At 39.1% G+C, this 21,678-nt stretch overlaps 1 protein-coding gene across 6 annotated transcripts in view; it reads left to right on the forward strand.

The window, feature by feature from the left end:
• Positions 1-21,244, forward strand: part of mcf2l2 (MCF.2 cell line derived transforming sequence-like 2) — a 56,446-nt gene extending 35,202 nt beyond the window's left edge. For 4 of the 6 annotated variants that reach the window (XM_024261398.2, XM_036210965.1, XM_036210966.1 and 1 more), the window contains 20 exons: positions 1,153-1,241; positions 1,608-1,674; positions 3,280-3,395; positions 5,112-5,181; positions 5,658-5,750; positions 5,888-5,980; positions 6,702-6,824; positions 7,930-8,010; positions 8,683-8,823; positions 8,919-9,011; positions 9,459-9,537; positions 11,492-11,528; positions 11,675-11,772; positions 13,998-14,093; positions 14,969-15,061; positions 15,675-15,746; positions 16,000-16,110; positions 17,793-17,902; positions 18,128-18,231; positions 19,590-21,244. In XM_024261398.2, coding sequence (XP_024117166.1) covers positions 1,153-1,241; positions 1,608-1,674; positions 3,280-3,395; positions 5,112-5,181; positions 5,658-5,750; positions 5,888-5,980; positions 6,702-6,824; positions 7,930-8,010; positions 8,683-8,823; positions 8,919-9,011; positions 9,459-9,537; positions 11,492-11,528; positions 11,675-11,772; positions 13,998-14,093; positions 14,969-15,061; positions 15,675-15,746; positions 16,000-16,110; positions 17,793-17,902; positions 18,128-18,231; position 19,590 — 1,767 coding nt within the window. In that variant the 3' untranslated portion in view covers positions 19,591-21,244. The remainder of the gene's footprint in view (positions 1-1,152; positions 1,242-1,607; positions 1,675-3,279; positions 3,396-5,111; positions 5,182-5,657; positions 5,751-5,887; positions 5,981-6,701; positions 6,825-7,929; positions 8,011-8,682; positions 8,824-8,918; positions 9,012-9,458; positions 9,538-11,491; positions 11,529-11,674; positions 11,773-13,997; positions 14,094-14,968; positions 15,062-15,674; positions 15,747-15,999; positions 16,111-17,792; positions 17,903-18,127; positions 18,232-19,589) is intronic. The other 2 variants (XM_024261399.2, XM_024261402.2) reach the window with 2 other exon arrangements.
• The last annotated feature ends 434 nt before the right edge of the window (positions 21,245-21,678 follow it).

Below are 21,678 nucleotides of genomic sequence, written 5' to 3' on the forward strand. Positions count from 1 at the left end.
CCTGCCTGCATATGGGTCCAAATGCCTCCTTACAGTTTCAAGCTGTTGTAATTTTGATTTATGCTCGTGTAAATTGTGTTTTTTTATTTTATAATTTTGGTACTTATACACGGAATGTATTATATGAGTTACAAAACATGAATTAGGCTCACACAAATCCAAAGTTACGCACAACTCAAGAATACACACACAAACATTGGGATGAGTCTGTTTTCTCTCCATAGGAAAAAGCCCCAAAAGAAATAGCAGGTGTTCCACTGCACTCGTGTAAAAAAAACAAAAGAAAAAAAGAAACCATGTCTGTCAAAAACAGGTCACTATAAAAAGATTAACAAAACAAAAACATTAAGCTCACACAGATCTTTGGTAACTGTCTGTAGTCAAAAAACATATCTAATAAGAATGCTGTTACTTTTTAAAAAATAAAAATTCAGCAATCAGTCCAGCAAACCAACAAACTCAAAGTGTTGAACAAAGATTTTACAGATGAACTCATCAGACGTTTGTTGGCTCAAATAATGACCGCAGTTTGCACGTGAAGGAGCCGATACTTCAGCTTTATCCAGACCTGATAGTTTACATCAGGCCAAAGTGTCCAAAGTCCGGCCCGTGGGCCAAATGCGGCCCTCGTTCAAATTTAGATTTATTACATAAAGTCGTTAACATGCAATGAAGCATTTCCTACAAACTGCTGTGTCTCTTCTGTGAAGCTCTCTAGTTTATTGCTAAGATACAGCTGTAAATAAAAAAAGTAGTGTGAAAAATGAACATAAATTTGAACTCAAACATGTTAGATGTTTATTTTTTTATGTGAGTGAATAATACGTAAATGCCATGGCATGCCATGTCAATTAAAACGATCATTTGCATTCAATGTTATTAAAATAGTTCAAACAATGTGCTGGTTGACCCTCAAACATTTAACCACCAAATCTGACCCCCTTTGCAAAAAGTTTGGACACCCCTAGTTTACATCAACACATGTGGAAAAGTCATGCAGCTCCACAGATCAGCCTTTCATAAATTAAACTTTCACTCCTGCTGGGACGCATTTTGATCTTATTTTAAAATAAGGTTTGACATGGTTTACGTTTCTGTGTCAGTATTTTGTCATGAGGAACATGAAGCTCATTGATCATGTTTCCGTCACAGATTGAGGTGATGCACGAGGAGAGCCAGGGAGGCTCCACACACGTTGTTGTCCCCGCTGAGTCTGAGGAGAGTCTGTCCAGCAGACGCAGGTCAGCTCACAAACACGCTGATGTGGTTTTCTTTATCCTGCTTTCATGGTTCTGATCACAGCTGAGCTGCTCTCACATCAGCCTCTTTCGTTCCTTCTCTTGGGAGGAGTTTAAGCCTAAAAGAAAACAAAATAAAACATTTAATTCCCTCACCAGCATAAATCAAACTCCACGATAAATACATATTTCATGTATCAAAACCAACAAATAAATATGGATATATGAACAATGTTCATATATCCATACATATGTTCATTGAACATACATGCTGTCAGATCATACCAGTTATTATCAATATCTGTAACATCCTAGTCACACCTTCATTTGGTTGTGTTTTTGAGTATTAAGGTGTTTTCCTTCTTCCAGACACATCATGACTGAGTTAATAGAAACAGAGAGGATCTACGTGGAGGAACTGCAGAGCATCATGGAGGTACAAGCTCTTCATGTATGATTTCCTCTGGCTTTTGTTCAGGCAGAGTGTACAAGTTGAAGCAAACTTAAAGAAAGTTAGAGTGGTCATTATGCATAGCTGTTAGTCACAATGAAACTTTGAGAAACATTTAGTCTCTTAGCCTTTTGTTAGTAGGTTCATGTTTGTGTTCGTTTGTCTCCATGGCCAGGTTGTTGTGTGACTGTAAAACACCCTGGACTGTACTTGATGGCATGTTTCACCCTCAACACCTTTTTAGTTCCTTACTGTTGGAGAGCAGCAGGCTTTAGGAGATGCCGCACTATTTCTGCTAATCCAATTCACACGTCAAATTCACGTTTGTCCAAAAATGTGTTTATAAACTTCAAAAACATCCAGATGTGTCTGGGAGGAGCTGCCATCTAATGTTCTTAGCTTCACGGTGGAAGCATTGACTGTATATCTCATATCCAGTCAATGCTTGGAAGACACAGATGATGTTGAGAGATCTGGTTTATTTATTCTGAAGAGTTCTACAACAGCATCAGTAATCGTGTCTCCATGTCTGGGTTGATGAGATCATTCAGAAACTCTCCCGTTTGGTGAGCTTCACCTTCTACTGCATCTGAATGACTGCTGCTTTCAGCGGTACTTCTGTCTCTTTGTGATCCCGTTTGACGACTTTCTGTCCTACGATAATCCAAGGAAGGAAAAAATAAGAATACATTTAGAGGAACTTTATTATAATTTTTTCCTTAAAAATAATACAAATATCATAAAGTTCAGGAGGAGAAATATCAGATTCTCCTCCATGTTGGTTGTGTTCTTCACCTGCTGATTGCATCATCCACACATCCCGGGCCAAAGCTGAGTTCCTGATTGCTCGATGTCATCTTTGCCAGAGTTCAGATATTTGAACTCTGGCCCAAACTGTGCCTCAACACTCTCAACACGCTGCTGCCAGCCGCGACCTCCAGCGCTCAAAATGTGACGCAGGACCTCTGATCGCGTTTGTACATTGACTTAACATTGAAACTCGACGTTCTGATGTGCAAATTGTGTTCGATGTGAACAGAACCAAAGAGTTTCAGAACATAAGTTGGCTTGAACCAAGAAGAAGACTGTCTTTCCAACAACACTGCCACTTATGTGTAAAAAACTGAAAAGAAAAGCCTGAACTTTTCCTAAATGAGCATTCTTTTATACACTTTTAATCTATTTTTGTCAGATTTTTTAAAGGCTTTTATTCTGTCAGCACTTTGGGTCTTATGGACAATTTAAGTGCTTTATAAATAAAGTTTACTATTATTATTAATATTATTATTATTATATGACCCCAGCTGTGAGACAGAAACATGACATTTTTTAGATCAAAAAAGAGAATAAAATCTCAGAGCTTAAACAGAAACACTACATTACAACACTCTGTATGTGTTCAGTAGCAATTGTAATTACAATAAAGCCAAGAGGTTTTAGATCCATAGCCAGATTCAGCCAACACAAACAAACAAACAAACAAACAAACAAGCCTCTGGAACATTTTCTGCTTTCACAGTGCTTAAGTCATATCTCTGTTTTGATTTTTTCCACATAGCTGATTGAGATCCTAATCTCCTCCCTCCCCAGGGCTACTATGTTGAGCTGAATAACTCCGAGTTCAGCCACCTCATCCCCCCATCACTAGAGAACAAAAGAGACGTGCTGTTCGGGAACCTCCCAGAGATCTACGAGTTTCACAACAAGTAAGAGAAATGCTTTTCATTCATTTGATTGTGTTTTTGTGAATGTTGTGTGCTGTGAATGTTGTTGTGTTAAAACACATGATTAATAGAATAGAAATTATTTGTTAATATGTATCAACGCCCTCAGTTGTCCTGCTGTGCAGCTGTGAGATCAGAGAAATGAAACTCCGTCTAAATAAACTTGAACAATTTTTTACATTCAGTGATTGAGATTCTATTCAATTAAAGAGAAAATACAGCATTTATTTGTAGTTTTTAGACAAAAGATGGTCTTTTATTTTAATAAATAAGGAGGTGAACGGAAGTCATTCAGACGGCTTTAATGCAGCAGCAGTGCACCTGTTATGAGGGGCGGAGCCTAACAGAGCTGTCTGCTATTATAAATCCAACAAGGAAACTGACTATTATTTTATTTTGGAATGGGAACCAACATGAATTTTCCACAAAAGCAAGCACCAGCGTTGTCTAAAAACTGCGGAAACTCTGTGTTCTCCGCGAAAGCTCCGCCCACTGGCGTTACGGAAGGTGAGCAGTTCAGAATGGACAGACACGCCCCCACCTAAGCAGATTCCAGCTCATAAAATCCAGCTGGATCAAACTTCTCCCAAAAAAATGTTTATTATTTTTCACAAACACAGCAAAGAAAATGTTTGAGGGAAAAAAAAGCTGGAAAAAAAAAACAATTCCAGGAAAAATGTCATAAGACAGAAGAGAAAAATTCTTATTTTTTTGGCTGTCTGGTGTGACTTTAGACTGGATTTTTGTATTTTATTCAAAAATATGTTGATTGGTTTGTTGACAAATTATATTCTTGTTGTTTTTATAAAATTATGCCTAAAACTTTCATTCTATGTTGTACAAACAGTTTGTTAAACTTTTTTGGGGTTTCCACAGCAAAATGAATCCCATTTTACCAGACTGAATTTTATGTTTTTACTTGATTTTATGTCTAGTGTGTCAATATAAAATGAAAACATTACGAAATAAATGTAGCATCACATAAACGAGGTTGTGCTGGTTAAACTGAGACCAAACAAGCAGCAGATAGTCTTTCAAATTGAAAATACAGAAAATTTAAGTATATACAAAAGTTAGTTTTAGACTCTTTAGGTCTCAAAAGGTTAAAAATAAAGGTTCTAAATGTACAATTTTGTGTGTGATTTCATATTATGATTATTTGCAGATAATAATTGGCTAGCAAATACTCTAACTAAAAAAAAAAAATCGCAAATCTTGAAATTATTAACGATTAACCGCCGTTCCAGATTTGCGTTTAATTGGTTAACTTTTCATTATCGATTCCCAGTCTAAGTAAGAAAACAAGTCAGAAATATTTGATTGACAGTTGAATGGAGGCGCTAGTGCATTTTTTCTAAGTTGATGCTTCTTTGAATTGTTCATTTTGTTAACACTTTTAGTGAGTTTACTATCAGGACATCATCATTGAAGGATTAGTGCATCTGTAAAAACAATACAGTTCTGAATTAATAATGAGTATGATGCAGGGTTGGTCAAAAAAGTAAAATGTCAGAAAAATCCACAAAAGAGCCAATCAGGAGATGTGATGTTGAATATGATGTGCATCTATTTACAGAGGACATACATGAGCAGACACAGCTGCTGGATGACAAGAACATTCCAGCTGTTGAGCTTCTTTTAATGTAGGATTTCAAAACGTCGTGCTGTTTCTCCTGACTGAGTTGACATCATCTGCAGGACGTTTCTGATGGAGCTGGAAAACTGTGTGGAGAAACCCGAGCTGGTGGGAAGCTGTTTTCTGAACAGGGTAAGTGAAGTGAAAATAACCTGTTTGGTTACTCTTTACCCAAACTTCTAATCAGCCAATCACATGGCAGCAACTCAATGCATGTAGTCATGGTCAATACGACCTGCTGCAGTTCAAAGCGAGTATCAGAATGAGAAGGATTGATGTGACTTTGAACGTGGCATGATTGTTGGTGCCAGACGGTCTGGTCTGAGGATTTCATATTATTATACTGACCACTGCAGACTATCTGAATCAGGTGTTTTTTTCCCAACAAGATGGCGGGGAAGAATTTTTGAGGCCCACCATTCCTCACATTGTTCCTTCTAATGCGATCATTTCCTCCATGCAGCAGCAGCAAAGAGCCATGCATTGCAGCACTGAAATACTGAGTTAAATGTCATGTCAAAGGACACTCACTTGAATGGTGTGCAATGTGATGGACAGCAACACTGCAGCTAAAAGCAGTTGGATCTGGACCTGTGTTTGTGTCCCAGAAGGAGGAGCTTCAGGTGTATGAGAAGTACTGCCAGAACAAACCTCTCTCTGAAGTCTTGTGGAGACAGTGCGGGGACAGCCTCTTCTTTCAGGTGATCAACTCTTTCTGAGCACGATCTTCACCTTTGACTGCAGGTCGTTTTCACAGCGAGCATGATTGTGTCATATCCTGCTTCGGCAGATTTAGGATGGTTGGGTTTGTATAAACCTTCTGTTTGTGTGGGAGCAGGAGTGCCAGAAGAAACTGGACCACAAACTGTCTCTGGATGCCTACTTGTTGAAGCCGGTTCAGAGGATCACCAAATACCAGCTGATGCTAAAGGTGCACACACATTGTACACGTTGTTGCTTTTGCTTTCGGTTCAGAATTTCAACAATTCTTCACATATGGGGCCCCAAATTTCAATGAAACTGTACAATAGGATTCATGACACGAGTTTGATCATTTCTTTGTTTGAATTATTTCTGATTACATTCCGACTGCTTGACTTATTTTCCCTAAACATTTGTCAAATAAATAAAAAAGAAAAAACTGCTTAAAGGAAAACTGTTTTGTATCTTTGGAAATAAGGTTACATTGCCTTTTTACCTTTGTTTTTTTGAATAAACACAACTGCTGTACTGGGAAAAATTTGTATTAAATTAAAAAACGTGTCAAAGTCGAGGCCCGGGGGCCGGATCCGGCCCTCCAGATAATACCATTTTATTGTTATTAATGGCCCGATGTTATCTTGTGCTCATTTTACCTAAATATATTTTGAGTAAAATATTGAAAGTTATTTAAGGTTTAAGTTGATTTATTCTGGAATAATATTCCTGCCTTTTTATTATTCATAATTATTTTAAAAAGTTACAGTTTTAAAGTTTTAAAAATGTTCATTCTGCTAGCTTTTTGGACTATTTTGGCATTTCCTAAGATTTTTTTGGCTCTTTTGAAGTTTAGGTAAAATTTTGGCTACAGTCTAGCTGTTTTGACTAATTTAGGGTAGTTAAAGGGTTAAGAATGACCGTCCATTTGAACGGAACCTCCTCCTGCCCTACAGGAGATGCTGAAGTGCAGTAAGGATGAGGGAATGGTGGAGCTGGAGGAGGCTTTGGCCACCGTCATCGACATTATCAAGTCTGTCAACGACTCCATGCACCAGATCGCTATTACTGGTTTTGATGTGAGTATACAGAAACACCAAATGTGTTGCACATAGTCTCCAGTTCAGTCCTCATCTGAAAATCAGTCATCAATTCTTCATGACTGTCTGGTCTAAAAAGGGTTGACCTTTAACCTCCAGCTTGGAAAACTTCCATAAGTCAGTGGCAGACACTACTAGGAGGTATGGTTTGAACCAAAGCAAAATTTCATTGAATTAAGACTTCTGTTAATGTTGACGGAAAACTGGAATGAACTTTTATTTACTGGGATGATTGCAGCATGCAACAAACCCATCAAACGTTGTGGATTTTCCTGTTTTCTGACTCAAATAGTGAGCTGAAAAAGTCAAAGTAAATACAACAAAATGCTTTTGGTTATCCTGGAAACACAGTCACTGTTTATTATTTCTAAATGTTCACCCTTTTCAATGAAAGTTGCTGAATATTTTAAAAACTACATGTATCCTCTTTCTGTAAAACAATTAACTTTGATTATATAATCACACTTTGGCCATAATTTAAAATATTTGTAAAAAAGAAAAAAAATAAATAAATAGCAAAAAAGCTAACTTTAAGTCAGAGTACTTGAATGCAAATTTGTTGTCCTTGCAGATTTATTATCTGCTATTTATTCAAAGTAATTGTCTGTATTGTTTAAAGGGAATTGTTCTGAATTACATTATTCTATGTATAATGTCAATAACCGCTATCTATTCTATTCTATTCTATTCTATTCTATTCTATTCTATTCTATTCTATTCTATTCTATTCTATTCTATTCTATTCTATTCTACTTTTCATTAAAAAATTATGATAGAAATATGTTTAATTTGTGATAAATAACCTTGATTCTGAAAGAAGGAGGTTTTCAGGCAATCACGACTGATGTGGAATATGGTTTTGCCTGATATTGGGTTTTGTTGTCACTAAGAAGGTAGAAACCCCCAGAATGCCGCTGGAATGTGAGAAGAAAGTCTCCTAACAGCAGCAGTGAGCATTGGAACTAAATATTTAGCCTGTCTGAATGCATTTGGTTTTGGGGATTTAGAAATCATTTTTGCACATATTTTTCTCCAGGAGCCACAGGTTTTAAGAATTGGGGATAAATTGGGTTGTTGGTTTCAGGGAAACCTGAGTGAGCTGGGGAAGCTGCTGATGCAGGGCTCCTTCAACGTGTGGACCGACCACAAGAAAGTCCACAGCAAGGTACAGAAATGTGTACTCGATATACTTCAAAAGGACTACAGGTGGAAATGCTATAACCTGGCATAATATGTCTTTTCTTGTTGCACCTGATCTTTGTTCTTTTGTCCTTTGTTTTAAATAAATAAACTCTCAAACTTACGATAAAGTAAACATGGTTTATATGCGTTACCTGTTCTGAGAATCACTTCCAGGAAGACTCAGAGCTAACAAAGAGAAGCACAGTAACAAGAAATGTTGGTGACAATTCAAACTATGAATTTTTACACTTCAGACTCTCTAGAATCACATTGATCATTTAAAAATGTATCAATGAAATCACATTTAATGCTGTTCAATTATCACAAAGATGTACTACAATCCACATCAGATTTACACAGGGATCTCTAGGCCAAAATCAGCTCAAAGAGAGGATTTTAGCTTACCGAGTTACAATCATATGAGGTGTGAGACCTTCCTCCAGCTCTAAATAACAAAAAAACACCTTTAAACTTGATTTATCCACCAGGGGCTTAAAATGTTGAGCAGCTTTCCAAAAATGTTTGATCAAAAATAGTCTAAGTGTGCTTTAAGGAGAAAAATAAATAGGTAAAACGTCGTCACTGATGAATCTGGTTTTTTTCATGGTTGAGTTTACACTGACTGATGTGAACCTGACGGATGAGCTGCTTCCAGGTGAAGGACCTGGCCCGGTTCAAGCCCATGCAGAGACACCTGTTTCTGTACGACAAGATGCTGCTGTTCTGTAAGAGGCGAGAGGACGCCACAGAGGGCTACGAGAAGACGCCGTCCTACAGCTTCAAACACTTGCTTAAGGTCAGACTCACTCCAGCCAGAAAGCTTTCACTGTAACTCAGGGACCAGGAAGTCTGCTGTCAGTCTGTCTGAGCATCTCCTTCTGCTGCGTCCAGATGAGCGCTGTGGGGATCACAGAGAATGTGAAGGGGGACAGCAAGAAGTTTGAGGTGTGGTACAACGGAAGAGAGGAAGTTTACATTATTCAGGTATGATCACGCTGTTATTGTGAAAGCATCTTTATTTGATGTCAGGTTTTTTGTGAACAGCAGCTCTTGAGAAGGTTAAACATGTTTAGTGGTGATAGAGATTGTTAGGGTGTCGTGCTTTGCCAGCTGACTCATTAGCTGTGTCCAAATTCCTTCCCCACTTCCTAACTACTAAAAACTATATATCTTTTAGTATCAATTCAGACACCACGCTCACTACTGTTCACCACATTCTCTCTGTTTAGATGAAATAATATTATATAATATCTCTGTGGTTTACCTGATAGAAGTTTGTTATGTTACATTTTCCTATCAGCTGTATTACTTTTTACAAATTTAGCTGAGTTTTATTTTCAGATGCCCTTTTTAATTTGAGCTCCAAAGAGTAGTTATGTATATAACCATCTCCTTAACAAACAGTCTGTATGTGTGTTTGTGTGTTGTCAGGCTCCCTCCATGGAGGTAAAAAATACCTGGGTGTCGGAGATCCGAAAAGTTCTGACAGGCCAGCTGGAAGCATGCAGAGGTTAGAACTATTCTGTCTTTGTGTTGGTATGAAGCTTTTTGTAGCAGCACCGGTAACTTCTGACACAGCTGGAGCTCCAAGCTGGGATGAGGACACAGCTTTGTTACTGAGCCAGAACCAGAACAAGGTTGATGAGCAGCAGAAGGAAAACTTTTGAAAAGGTCTGGACCAGGGGTCTGCGACCTGTAACGCTAAAAGAGCCGTTTGATCTAGTTTCTAACAGACCAGAACCCAACGGGAGTCACAAGGTCTCACATTATTGTTAAAAAATATACTATACAATATTTATGCTATTAGTTAATTAAACATTGATCTATAAATTTAACTGAAATATTACAATAATTAATAATACAACAGTGTCTATATGTTTATATATACAAAAGTTTTAACTTTTACTTGTATTTTTGACAGTATTGCACACTAGTTCCTTTCAAAATAAAACCCACTCTGTGTCAAAAAGGTCAAACATGATGTTTCTTATCATCAGGACTTTGGTGTGCCACCATCATTTTTTTTCCTTTTACTTTCAGATATAAACAACATTTTAGTAGAATCTATTTAATAAATAAAGTTGATCTTCTTGAATCTTCTTTATTAAAAAAATAAATAACTCTAAACATTTAGAATGAACTGATCTTTTTATTGTCATTCTCTAAAATTTGAGGCACAAAATACTGTAAATCATTTTCAATCATTTTAAGCTACATTTGTTCAAAACTTTGATCACTTAATTCTAATCCACAAAAATAAAACAGTTATTTATCTAACTATAAATTAAAACACAAATTTAAAGAACATTTCTACAGAATTTCTGACAGTAAATTAAGCTTTTTTTGCTCAGTTGTTTGACATCTGATCAAAAATGACAAACTTATGTAACTAATCTTTTATGCACTTTATCATTAGCATTTTTCATTAACGCTAAAGACCCACAATAAAGGGATAAAAGAGCCACAGGTTGTAGACCCCTGGCAGGGGCGCCGCTAGGGATTTTGGGCTCCATGAAACTTTTTTATACGACCCCTAACACAGAAGCAAACTGGCATTAGGGGGCTTTGCGGGCCCTCCCTCAGTCTGGGCGCCAAGAATCAGCTGTGTGTGTGTGTGTGTGTGTGTGTGTGGGGGGGGGGGGTTGCATGCATAGCGGATGAACTTCAACAACTGTTGGGAAATTCCCACATCATCTTTGGAACCAAAAGTTTCATAAAAGCATCTTAAAGGGGGCATACCATGAAAAAACAACTTTTTGAGATTTTAAGTGTATTATACTGATCATTCCTCACTATAAAGAACCCAAAGTGATATTTTGATCCGTTCACACATTTCTGAGGAATCCTCTAAAAACCTGAGCTCTCAGCAGCAGCCCCTCCCATACCCTCAAAAACTAACATAACCTCGCAATCTGATGTCACAGAGTGAGACCGCCCCTTTCAGGAAGAGTCTGCTCTGACAGCTCCGCCCCCAGTCCAACACCAACACTCAATTTTTCCACTGAGCTAGTGATGATCAGCAAAAAACTTTCATTTTAGATGAACAATACTGTAAATCTTCCAGTGGTTTCCTGTCTTCATGAATTCCAGCTCAAACAGATGTTTGTTACTTTAGTTGATGGTTTACTCAACTCAAAAGTTTGATTTGATAAAAATAAATATTTTAAATCACAGAGCTGTTGTTAATTGATCCAACATTTCACTTTTTACAGTATACTAAATATTTGCTTTCTATATGGGTGTTTATTATTTAAAAAATGATCATTTTCTCCTTAAATTTTGAAAAACATTTTGTTTTCAAAAGTCTGTGCTGTGCACCCTGCTCTCAGTTTCTCATATAATGGGATTTTCTAAATGATTTTCATAGACTTTTGGGTTTTTATTTGTCCTTTTTTTATGTGTTTAAGACAGCTGAGTGTATGTTTTGTGTCAATGAATAGTAAATGTTTGTATTTTATTCACAGAAGCCAGTCAGCTGAACATCTACAGTTCACCCATCAGGTTTGTTTCAACGCGAGAACACAACCCAAGAATGTTGAAAATTCAGTTTAAACATTTCAAATGACTCTGCTATGGAATAGGGTGGGGATTAAAAAAAAAATCAATTTGTTAAAATGAAACCAAAGCACTATCTTCTAATCCAATAGGAATATCCGCAAAATGGCTCTCCGACAGTCGGATTCCTCAAGTCCAGAGCTGGGCTTTAGGAGGACGAACGCTGGCCCGAACATAAGGCAGAAGAAAGGTAAGATGCTGCTTTCAATAAAAAATAATCTGAATAATAACAATCTCTTTTATTTTTAGTAAAAATGTTCTTAGTTATGATTTTTCCATGTGCAAAGATTATATATCTGTTTGCATACGGTGAGATCCTAAACATTTAGTGACACATTGAACTAAAACCGTTCCTGTTTGCTCAAATATGTCAAACCAGGCAGTGAAAACAACAGCCTGTTCACACTCATATATTGGAGAAGTGCAGGACTCCTTCTGCGTCAGCAGCCTTTGTTTTCCTGCAGCACTGTACCGACAGGAGTGTGTGCAGTGCATCACACTGTAATGATTTCATCACACACACCTTTGTTATACAGCTGAGCCAGTCTTTTATTCTCCCTGAGAGCAAAGACACCTGAGTGAAGTCAGCCCACACAGAAATGCTTAAAACTGTGTCAGAGGGACTCTGGAATGGTGTGCTGGGTGGGTGTGGTCTTTGATGATATTCAGGCCCCTCCTCCTGCATCTTACAATGTAGAGGTCTGTGGTAGAAGGCGGTCCTTTGAGCGGCTTTGACCACTGCAGAGCTTTCCTCTGAGCAGAGCCGCTGGCGTGCCACACGGTGAAGCAGGTGCAGAGGACTCTGTCGGCTGTCCTCTGCACCTGCAGGGTGTGCATTGTCAAGAGTCTGGCGATACAATAGGTATCCCGATACATGTCTCACGATACGATAAGTTTTCTCATAAGCAGAAGCAAATGCGTATTTCACCGTTGGTCACTAAGACTTTGTTGCCCTTTTTACAGAGCATAGTACACATCACTCTGATCCATCAGGTGTCTGGACTACAATCTATTCCTGTGAAGTTCAGCAGAAGTTCTGCTTGCTTTGCCGACAGCATTTTGATGAAGGCTCCGTGCATGAGCCGTTGGAGCTCCACTGCTTTACTCGTTCTTATCTGAGCCTCTACGAAGCTCCGCAATCCACGTTTTTAGATGATACTGGCAGCAACGTGGCACAGAGCTTCGGTTTAGGAGCCACTCCAAGTCAAAACGAAGTAGTACATGTCTCATAACAACCAGAACTACGAGGGGTTTCAGAGCTCTGACTCCTGACAGATTTACAGCAGGTGCATTGAAATGTCTGCCACGCATTAGCGCTCATCATCATCTATCAAAGGAGACGTTGGTGTTTTGGTTGATTTTACAGAGGAGCTGTGGATCCAACACTTCCACATGACAAGCTCAACTTTTGATGAGCGGTGATGCTGCAGGACCTCTTGTGGCGCCACAGCGCGGTATCCGGTTGTTGTTTTTGTGACTCATGCAACTTGAAAAAAGTGTTTCCACTGCTGTTTTGCGAAAAATGTCAATTTTGATGCGCCTCAGAAACACATTTTTTTCGATAAATGTGAGATTTTTAGAATTTGATATCATCATTTAATATTGAGTGTATTGATTTAATCAATTGATGGTTGGTTCAGTCATGATGAGAAAAAATATGGGGATGTTGAAGAAAAAAAAAAAAACTTCTAGTTGTGGCAAGTTTATGGTTCTGACCGCAATGTGCAATCGGCCTCTAGGGGGAGCAAACGAAAAGAAATACCAGCAAAACAAGAGATCAAGAAATAAACACAATAAACAATGTAATAATAAGTGATTAGAGTGCTAGGTTGTTTGAGGCATTTTTCAACTGAGAAAAAGCAAAACAAAAACAAAACTACAGATAATAAGTTGACCATACCTTATTCTGCTATTATGTTCCTGGTTCGGCCCAGTTCAGATCTAATGGGTTAAATTTAGTCCCTGAAACATAAACAGTTTGACAGCCCTGGTTTACAGAAACTGTCATACAATAGAAGTTGACTGAAATCACGGCTAATAGAAAGAGTTTATACACGTTTACATTAAACGCTTTTCTTTCTTTTTCCAGTCTGTAGTAATTCAGTTCATCATTTCCTGTTTGTTGCCACTTGAAAATCAGTCAAGTCTGCTGTCCATGGATCCAGTGTGTTTTTGACAGCCGTCACCGAGCTGCTGCTTTGTGTCAAGTCGTAGTACAGAGAGGTTGATGATGTTCTCGATGGAGGTGAACTTGGACAGAATTCTTTTCTCAGTCACTTCCTCCCCAGAGTCCAGCTGCAGTCCCAGAAGTTTGTCGTTGACACGGGGAATTCCTGCTGCTGTCTTTCTATAAACGCATGTTTTTGTAAATTGTGCTTCCGTTTTTTTCCCGCTGTGCTCCTGCTGCATGTTTAGCCGACACCTCAGCCGGCCGTTCGGGCCACTCGGCTGTTAATGCCAGGAAGCACTTCTCCTTGCAAGCCCTTTCCAACCGAAGGTCTCTTCCCGCAGGTAACACGTCAAGTGTTCTTTTTTTAACCATCTTCACTGTCATCATCATCAAGTCTTTGTCAACAACATTCTTCACTGCCTGCTTTCTGGTTTCCTTGTTCATGTTATGAACTCCTCTCCAGTTGAGGCTGTCCTGTTGACCTGCGTCTGGGTTCCATCTGTCTTTTCCAGGCAGTTTCTGTCGGACTCGTCTAATGCTTGTTACAAACACGATCTCCTCGTTTGTTTATGTTTTGGTTCTTATGGCAAATATAATACGGGAAGATGGTCTTGGAAATCAGTGTTTACTTTTGGTTAAAACAATGAAACGGTTTCACCATCTGTCTGTACTTCCATCCATCCATCTTCCTCTGCTCATCTGGTTATTGATCAAAATCGATCTCAGGATTTGTAGAAATTCATTTTATAGAGCTGACAGACGAGAGAGAGTCTGCATTTCATTTGCTGCCTTTGCACTACACTGTGGAGACCTTGAGGTTGAAGACCAAGTCAGCCTTCTGCTCCAGCGATGTAATTGTCACATATTGAGGGACTTCTCTCTAATGTTTAGTACAATCTTCCCTTCATTCCTCTTTATTACACCGTGTGGATTAAAATCATTTCTTCATTCAGATGTCTTTGTCTCATGTTTGTGTCTTCTGAATGTCTTTGTTGTTGCTTCTCAATTACTTGCAGACTTTCTAAATAGATAAGGTCAACATCTTAACAGCACTATAATACATTTTGACCTTTCTTCTTTTCCTGTCTGCTTTTATGCTGTCAACCTGCTCTCTTTCACTGCTTTAATGCATAATCTCTTGATCCCTTTACTCTCTTTTGTTTTGGACCCTTGTTTCTCATCTGTGTTCCCTCTGTTTACACCTCTGCCGACGTAGAGCCTGCTGCTAAGGAAGCAGAGGTCCCACGCCGCTTCTCTCTCACATCCTCGCTAGCCTCCTCTTCTTCCATCAACGCTCGCAGAACTAAAGGTATCCAGCTAGCTCTCTGCTTCTGTGGCTTTTTTAGCTCACATGTCTTCACTAACTCTGCTGTTCAGAAAACAGATCACTGTTTAGAGCAGTCTTCAATTTCCCTTGGGCCCACTGAAGGCAGAGTCTGGCTGAGGCTGGGCCTTACGGGGTTCCATTTGTTCCAAAAATATGTTTCTGCGTCCACTGTTTATGTCTTTGGTCCATTGACTATGTCAACTGAACAAGTTTACTGAACATGTGTTCATGTCCTTGTACTATTAAGCAAATCTTCTGCATGTCCAGCAGGAGCTAACGACACTAGCAACTGTTGCTAAGGACTTTTCTGACGACCAGATCTAACCACAATTGCAATACGAAGTTTGAAGTATAAAGCTGAAACATCACAAAGTAAACTCAAAGCTATCATCAAAGAAGCGTGGACGTGCAGAAGATATTACTTAGTAGACATTGAACTTTTCATATATAAACATACATATATGAATGTTTATATGTGTGTTTTTCTGTCATTAAGTGTTATCAAATCAAAGTTAGTGTAATAACGTTTCTGCTGATATTTCCTGGCTGATCTGCTGCTTTTTAAATGCGTGATTGCACTTGTATTCCTGACCAGGTTCCCTCTCTGCTAGCATAAAAAGCAAGAGACATGAAATAAAGAGTGATCCAACTCCATTTGGGTATGAAGGTACATGCTGAAAAACTCTCTTTTGGTGCTTGTGAACGTTCACTTGTGTCTGCTTCATAGTGCATGTCATGAAACGCCTTTAATTTCTGTTGCATGGGCATCTCTGGAGTTCTGGTGTGTTTGTTGTGGTGCATGAGATGGAGCCAAACTGCTCATGTTTTGGTCTCCTGGTTTTCTTGGTGTCGGTCGGTGTCTGTAGCTGTGTAGAGCCGTTTTTGACTGGAATTGTATCAAGCCCTTGCCTTTCCTCCAGATACTTTGCGTGGTGCTATGGCAGCAGTGAGGAAGCGCCAGAGTATGACTGGCAGCACCGGTTCTGGTGCTGGTGGCACTCCAGCTGTGCCTAGATCTACCTCCCAACCAGGTAACCGCGGAGGATTCAGCTGAGTTCTTTCCATTTTTGGAAGGGAGTTTGGACGTCTGTCATGAGCCATCAATGTTCACGAACATGGAGATTTGCATCTGTTTGTCCAAAGGCTGGAAGCTTCTCATTGATCACACTGCATGTTATAGCGCCTCCAACTGACTGAGGGTTAAGGTTTGGTGCTGTCTGAAAAGCTGCATCTTGAGGACAGATTAGGTTTTTCCTCCCATCTTTTCAGCTCGGATGTCTTTTCCAGAAGTTTGGGATTCATGTGTACTTTTTAAAGCATGGTCTTTGCAGCAGAAATAATCCCTCCTCATAACAGAACCTTCATTTTTTCTGAATTTAACATGTAAAAAAATGTTTTCCATTTTTGAAGCGTTTTGAATCACTAGAATGTGACCAAAAATTAACTTAAACGAAAATGTCACAACAATCACTGTCATGTCACACATGTATCAGTGAAAGCACATCGTTTCTCACACACTAAGTGCAAAATGCCAACAAAGTTAACCCTTTAATACCTGAGGCGTTGCCGGTGACGCCTAAGCACAAGATCTTTAACATACTGTAACTTTTCAACTGTTAACACCATAATTCCAGTAGATTGTGAAGGGGAAGAATGGGGAAGAATTTTACAAAAACATCAGTAATCATGTCTCCATGTTTGGGTTTATATGATTATTATTCAAAGATTACAGGGGGCTGTGTCTGTATGACAGCCACTTTCACGGTGTTTCTGTGTCTCTGTGTCTGAACTTGAAGGCTGACTGTCTCTTATTAACCCAAGGGGGAATAAATTAAATTAGTCAACTTTTTTCCTATTTTTAAAATGTCTCGATGAGGCCCGAGCTGGTAGCCTCTGCACCCCGCAGCAGCTCTCTGTTTGCCAGCATATCGAGCGAGTGAACTCCACTTCCGGACGGAAAGCCAGCGATCTGTCCAGAGTGTATCCCGCCTTCATCCCAAAGTAACCGGATGAACCTCGCGGCTCCAGCCAGTAAATAAAAGTGATGGAAGTTCAGGACAAAAACGCTCCCTTTGGATTAGTATCCTACCCAATGATCGAGTCACTGAAAACGTCATGTGCCCAAAGCTGAGTTCCTGATTGGTAGATGCGAAGTGGTGACTTGTCAAACTTCAGATATTTAAATTTTGGCTGAGTCAACCAATTCGCGCCCGCGGCTGAAATCACGCCGCGGGACTTCAGACCGCCGGTTCCATTGACTTAACATTGAGACTGACCGCCTCCACTTCATGAATCATGTTCAGTGTGAATGCACATTTTGTGATGGTTGATCATTTTTTGCTGCATCATGTGTTGTTTGCTGTGATGGAACTTTCTCGTTTTTAGGTTATAATAAGATAAGACCTACTGTGACTAACTCCAAATGGTATTCTCCAAGATCAATAATAACCAATAATCTACTTTTGAAAGGATCTAAAGGTTCGATCGATTAACAGCTTGTCTCAGACAGATTGATCTGGTTAGCTAAATCAATTCATCGTTACACCCCTAGTTAATATCATCAATTCATTATATGGACTTTAAGCTTTATTCCTTCAAGTTGCATTGACTTATAATTTCCATGTCCAATAAGACAGCTCTAATCATCCATTTTCTGTTGTGTTGCTGTATTTGTTCCTGAATGTGTGTTGAGCTCAGTGTCTCATGCCTCCAGGCTGTGTGCAGCAGCGTCTTCTTGCCATGGACACAGAGGACTTTGAGACGATTCCCTCCAGCGCAGAGGAGTCCTCCAACTCTTCAGAGGAGGAGAGCAACAATAAAAATGTAGGTCACTGTGGCCTTACTTTTACAACTGGCTCTTTGAAATGTAAGGCAAATTGAAATACGTTTTAGCATATTTTAACATTTCAAAGATATAAAAATGTTTTCAAATAACAACCACCTAAGTAAGTTGGAGTTCCTTAAAAAAAAAAAGTAAGACCCAAACATGTTAATCTGTCTATGATCACAGTAAATGATACAGAGTTTAAAAGTCTATTCTCTCCGTAGAGTAAGCGGGTGCAGCTGACCTACGCGTCCTGTGAAGCGAGAGACCTTTCATTGGGAGGCAGTGACCTGGTTCAGTTTCTAGAAGAAAGCGAAAAGGGAAACTGGTAAGTGAATATTTTAGTCATGCTGTGAGCTCATAGAACAGTCCAGCAGCTTTTTATTCACCTGCAGAAAGCCAACAAGCATGTCTACAGTACTTAAGAGCAGGGGTCCCCAAACTACGGCCCGTGGGCCGGATCCGGCCCTAATACACATTTGGCCCGGCCACCCAAACTGTTTTGGCTAATTTAGGATTTTTCAGTTTTTTAGGCTACTTTGGAGTTTGGCTAATATTTTAGCTTTATGCTAGCTGTTTTGGCTAAATTAGACATTGTATGAGGCTTTTTTTATTTAGCTAATATTTCATCTACATGCTAGCTGTTTTTGGCTAATTTTGTTATTTTTCAGTTTTTTTTTTTTTGGCTAATTTGGAGTTTAGCTAATATTTTAGCTGTATTCGAGCTGATTTGCAAAATTAGACTTTTTTTGTTCGTTCGGGTAATTTGACGTTTCACTAATATTTTAGCTAGCTATCAACTTCAGCGTTTTCAGTTATCAGCTTCAGTGGTTTTAGCTATCAATTTAAACAGCTTCAGCTAATAATCTATTGCAGGTATTGCTGTATATCTATTTTTAAAAATGTTTTAGTATGACTTTTTCTGTGAAGATGACAGAAATTAATTATTTAAAATCTGACTATGTGTGGTTTATGTGTGGTAATAATAAAAAATAATAATACATTTTATTTAAAAGCGCCTTTAAGGCTCTCAAGGTCGTTTTACAATGAAACAGCTAAAAACACATATGTAAAACAAATAAGTTAAAAAAAACTGAAGTATAAGAGCAATACACAGAGAACAGAAGATGTTAGAAATAAGCTTGTCTGAACAGGAAAGTTTTGAGTTGTGATTTGAAGGTCGTTAGAGAGTCCAGGTTTCTGATATCAGCGGGAAGAGAGTTCCAGAGTCTGGAGGCAGAGCAGCTGAAGGCTCTGCCTCCCATGGTGCAGAGGCGAGGCAGGGGAACAGACAGGTGAAGGGACGATGAGGACCGCAGGGAGCGGGACTGTGTGGGGATGTTGATTAGTCCAGACAGGTATGGAGGGGAGAGGTTGTGGATGGCCTTGAAGGTGTGCAGAAGGATTTTGAGGTTTAGGCTGTGATTGTTACACTTTTTCTGTTAGCCTACAAACTGACCTGCCCCCCCATCAGAGAAGAAAACAGTTCTGTGGCCCTCACAAGAAGAAGATTGGGGACCCCTGACTTAGAGAAGTGAGAATCCTTGGTCTGCATCTGAACTCACAGGGATGTGATATGTGGCTTCTCCACTTCCTTGTTGTTGAACAAGAAGTGTCGGATTTCTCTGGTTCTGTTTTTGTATTTGATAAAACTGCATCTGATTTGATTCCTTCTCGTTTTTCCAGATGTCCTCAGTGATCCCGGTGCAGCAACCCTCTGTCTCGTTGAAGATGGATCTCAGGACAGCTAATGAAAATGCCTCACTTTGGGTTCATTTGACTGGAAACTTTTGTTCACAGGTCCCACACCTGAGTAGAATCGTGGAGTTGTAATATCAAGCATTTGCCTGGTCTTCTTCTGCTCTAGAGTTGGACTTTTAATGTCTTACTCACTGCTGGAGCCTCAACATTTTTGAATTTCACAGCTGGAGAGCAATATTGGCTGTTAAAACATGGAAACAGCAGCTGATATCTATTCAGAACTTTTGACTATTGGATACAGAACAAACAGAAGAATGTACATCATTTCCTTCATTTAATTTGAAGTATTTATTCCAATAGGAATTGTTCTGGAGGTATTTGTGTTTCTTCATTCATGTTTTTCTTGCGGTCATGTTCAGTAATAAAGAAGTGGCATGTCCTCATAACGTCTTCTTATTAGGATCCCTTAAAGTACTCCAGCTTCTCAGAAAACATGCGAGCATGTAGCATGAAGGAGGGCTTAGAGAGGTGTACTGCTACCTCAAAGCAGAGAGCTCACCTCTGCAGGGCTGCCTCCGCTTCCTCAGGATGACAGAACAGACAACACACTAAACAGCCAAAGCAGTCAAACCTGTCAGTGTCCAGTGATGCTGATCCTTCAACTTCTTATTCAGCGCACTTTCTCAGAGGAAATTGTTTAGGGAATCTCAATCTTTTGTGCCTCACTAGTCTTTACCTTCATGACAACGCATTGTGATTTGCTCATTCTGAACTGAGGCTCGCTGTATTATATCATTGAAAGATCAGAGTGCTGAAAAGAGGTCATCTCCTTTCAAAATGCAGAATTTGACCACTTTTTTCATTTTTTTAATGCTGTCATTTTCAGCCACACAGTTTGTAACAAACAATTCTTGGAACTAATCAAGAAAGTTTTTGCTGCAAACATTTTGTTTTATGTTTCTAGGAAAGTTCTTTGCATTTGTTGCAGGTTTTTATATGATGAGATTTTAACATGATGCATGGTGGGATGAGGGGTGGGGGGAGGGGGGTGATAGGCACTTTGGTCCACCGTGTGTATAAAGAAATATCATTAGTGATCTAAGATATTTGTGCCAAACTGCTGTATTATTATTTTTTTTTTATATAATTTCCCTTCTGCAGCCTTTGACTGGTTTTCATGTCTACTGCCAGACTTCGGAGGGAGGAGGGGCTGTTTCTGTGATCAAAAATCACTAAATCACATCAAAAGTCTACATGATATTCATTACGGCCATGAAAAACCAATACAACACTGATCAATCAGTCAATTAAACCTAAATAACTGACTGCTGATTTGACACGATCCGCTCCTCCAGGACAAACTGTATGCTAGATTATATTTGATTAATCTTTAAGGAAGAATGTTGTAATATTTTGAATGAATCTATTGCAGTTGTACTGCATCATGATGCTGTCCTGATGGCTGTTTCTCCAAATAATGGAATGTTTTAAGCTTGTTTATTTTGTTTGTCACTGCTGTGTAAATATTTATATGTTATGATATGATTTTTATAATACAAACAATTCAATTTTGCTTCTTTTTTGACAAGTCTATTATTCTATTGTACATAAATAAAAGTTGTACTATGTGGACAAGAATATTTTGTGAAATACCACATTGCCTCATATCATTTCATATCCCATCAAATGTTGTATTTATGTCAGCTAGCATCGCTAACGTTTTCCACATTGACTGACTTCAGTTTGTCTTGACCGCCTTAGCATTGCTAGAAACAGGATTACTGGCTGACATGTTGGACTTAAGTGTCATTTTTGTGGGTGTGGTCTGTGTTTGTGCACACATCAGCAGCACAGAGCTCTACCCTTCAATCATGCACATCAAAGAGGCAGGAAATGAAGCCACGCCCGCTTGATCCCGGCTCGAGTCATTTGTTGGAAGACGCTCACAGTGAACAGGAATCGAGAGATTTTCAGCCCGCTGGGATGTGACTGCTGTGTAAACTCTGAGTTACATCCACGTTGACATTACCCATAGCAAAGCAAAATTGAAGATGAGATCTCCTTTCTGTCTCAT

Source organism: Oryzias melastigma, unplaced genomic scaffold (genome assembly GCF_002922805.2).
Source record: "Oryzias melastigma strain HK-1 unplaced genomic scaffold, ASM292280v2 sc00325, whole genome shotgun sequence".
NCBI lineage: Eukaryota > Metazoa > Chordata > Actinopteri > Beloniformes > Adrianichthyidae > Oryzias > Oryzias melastigma.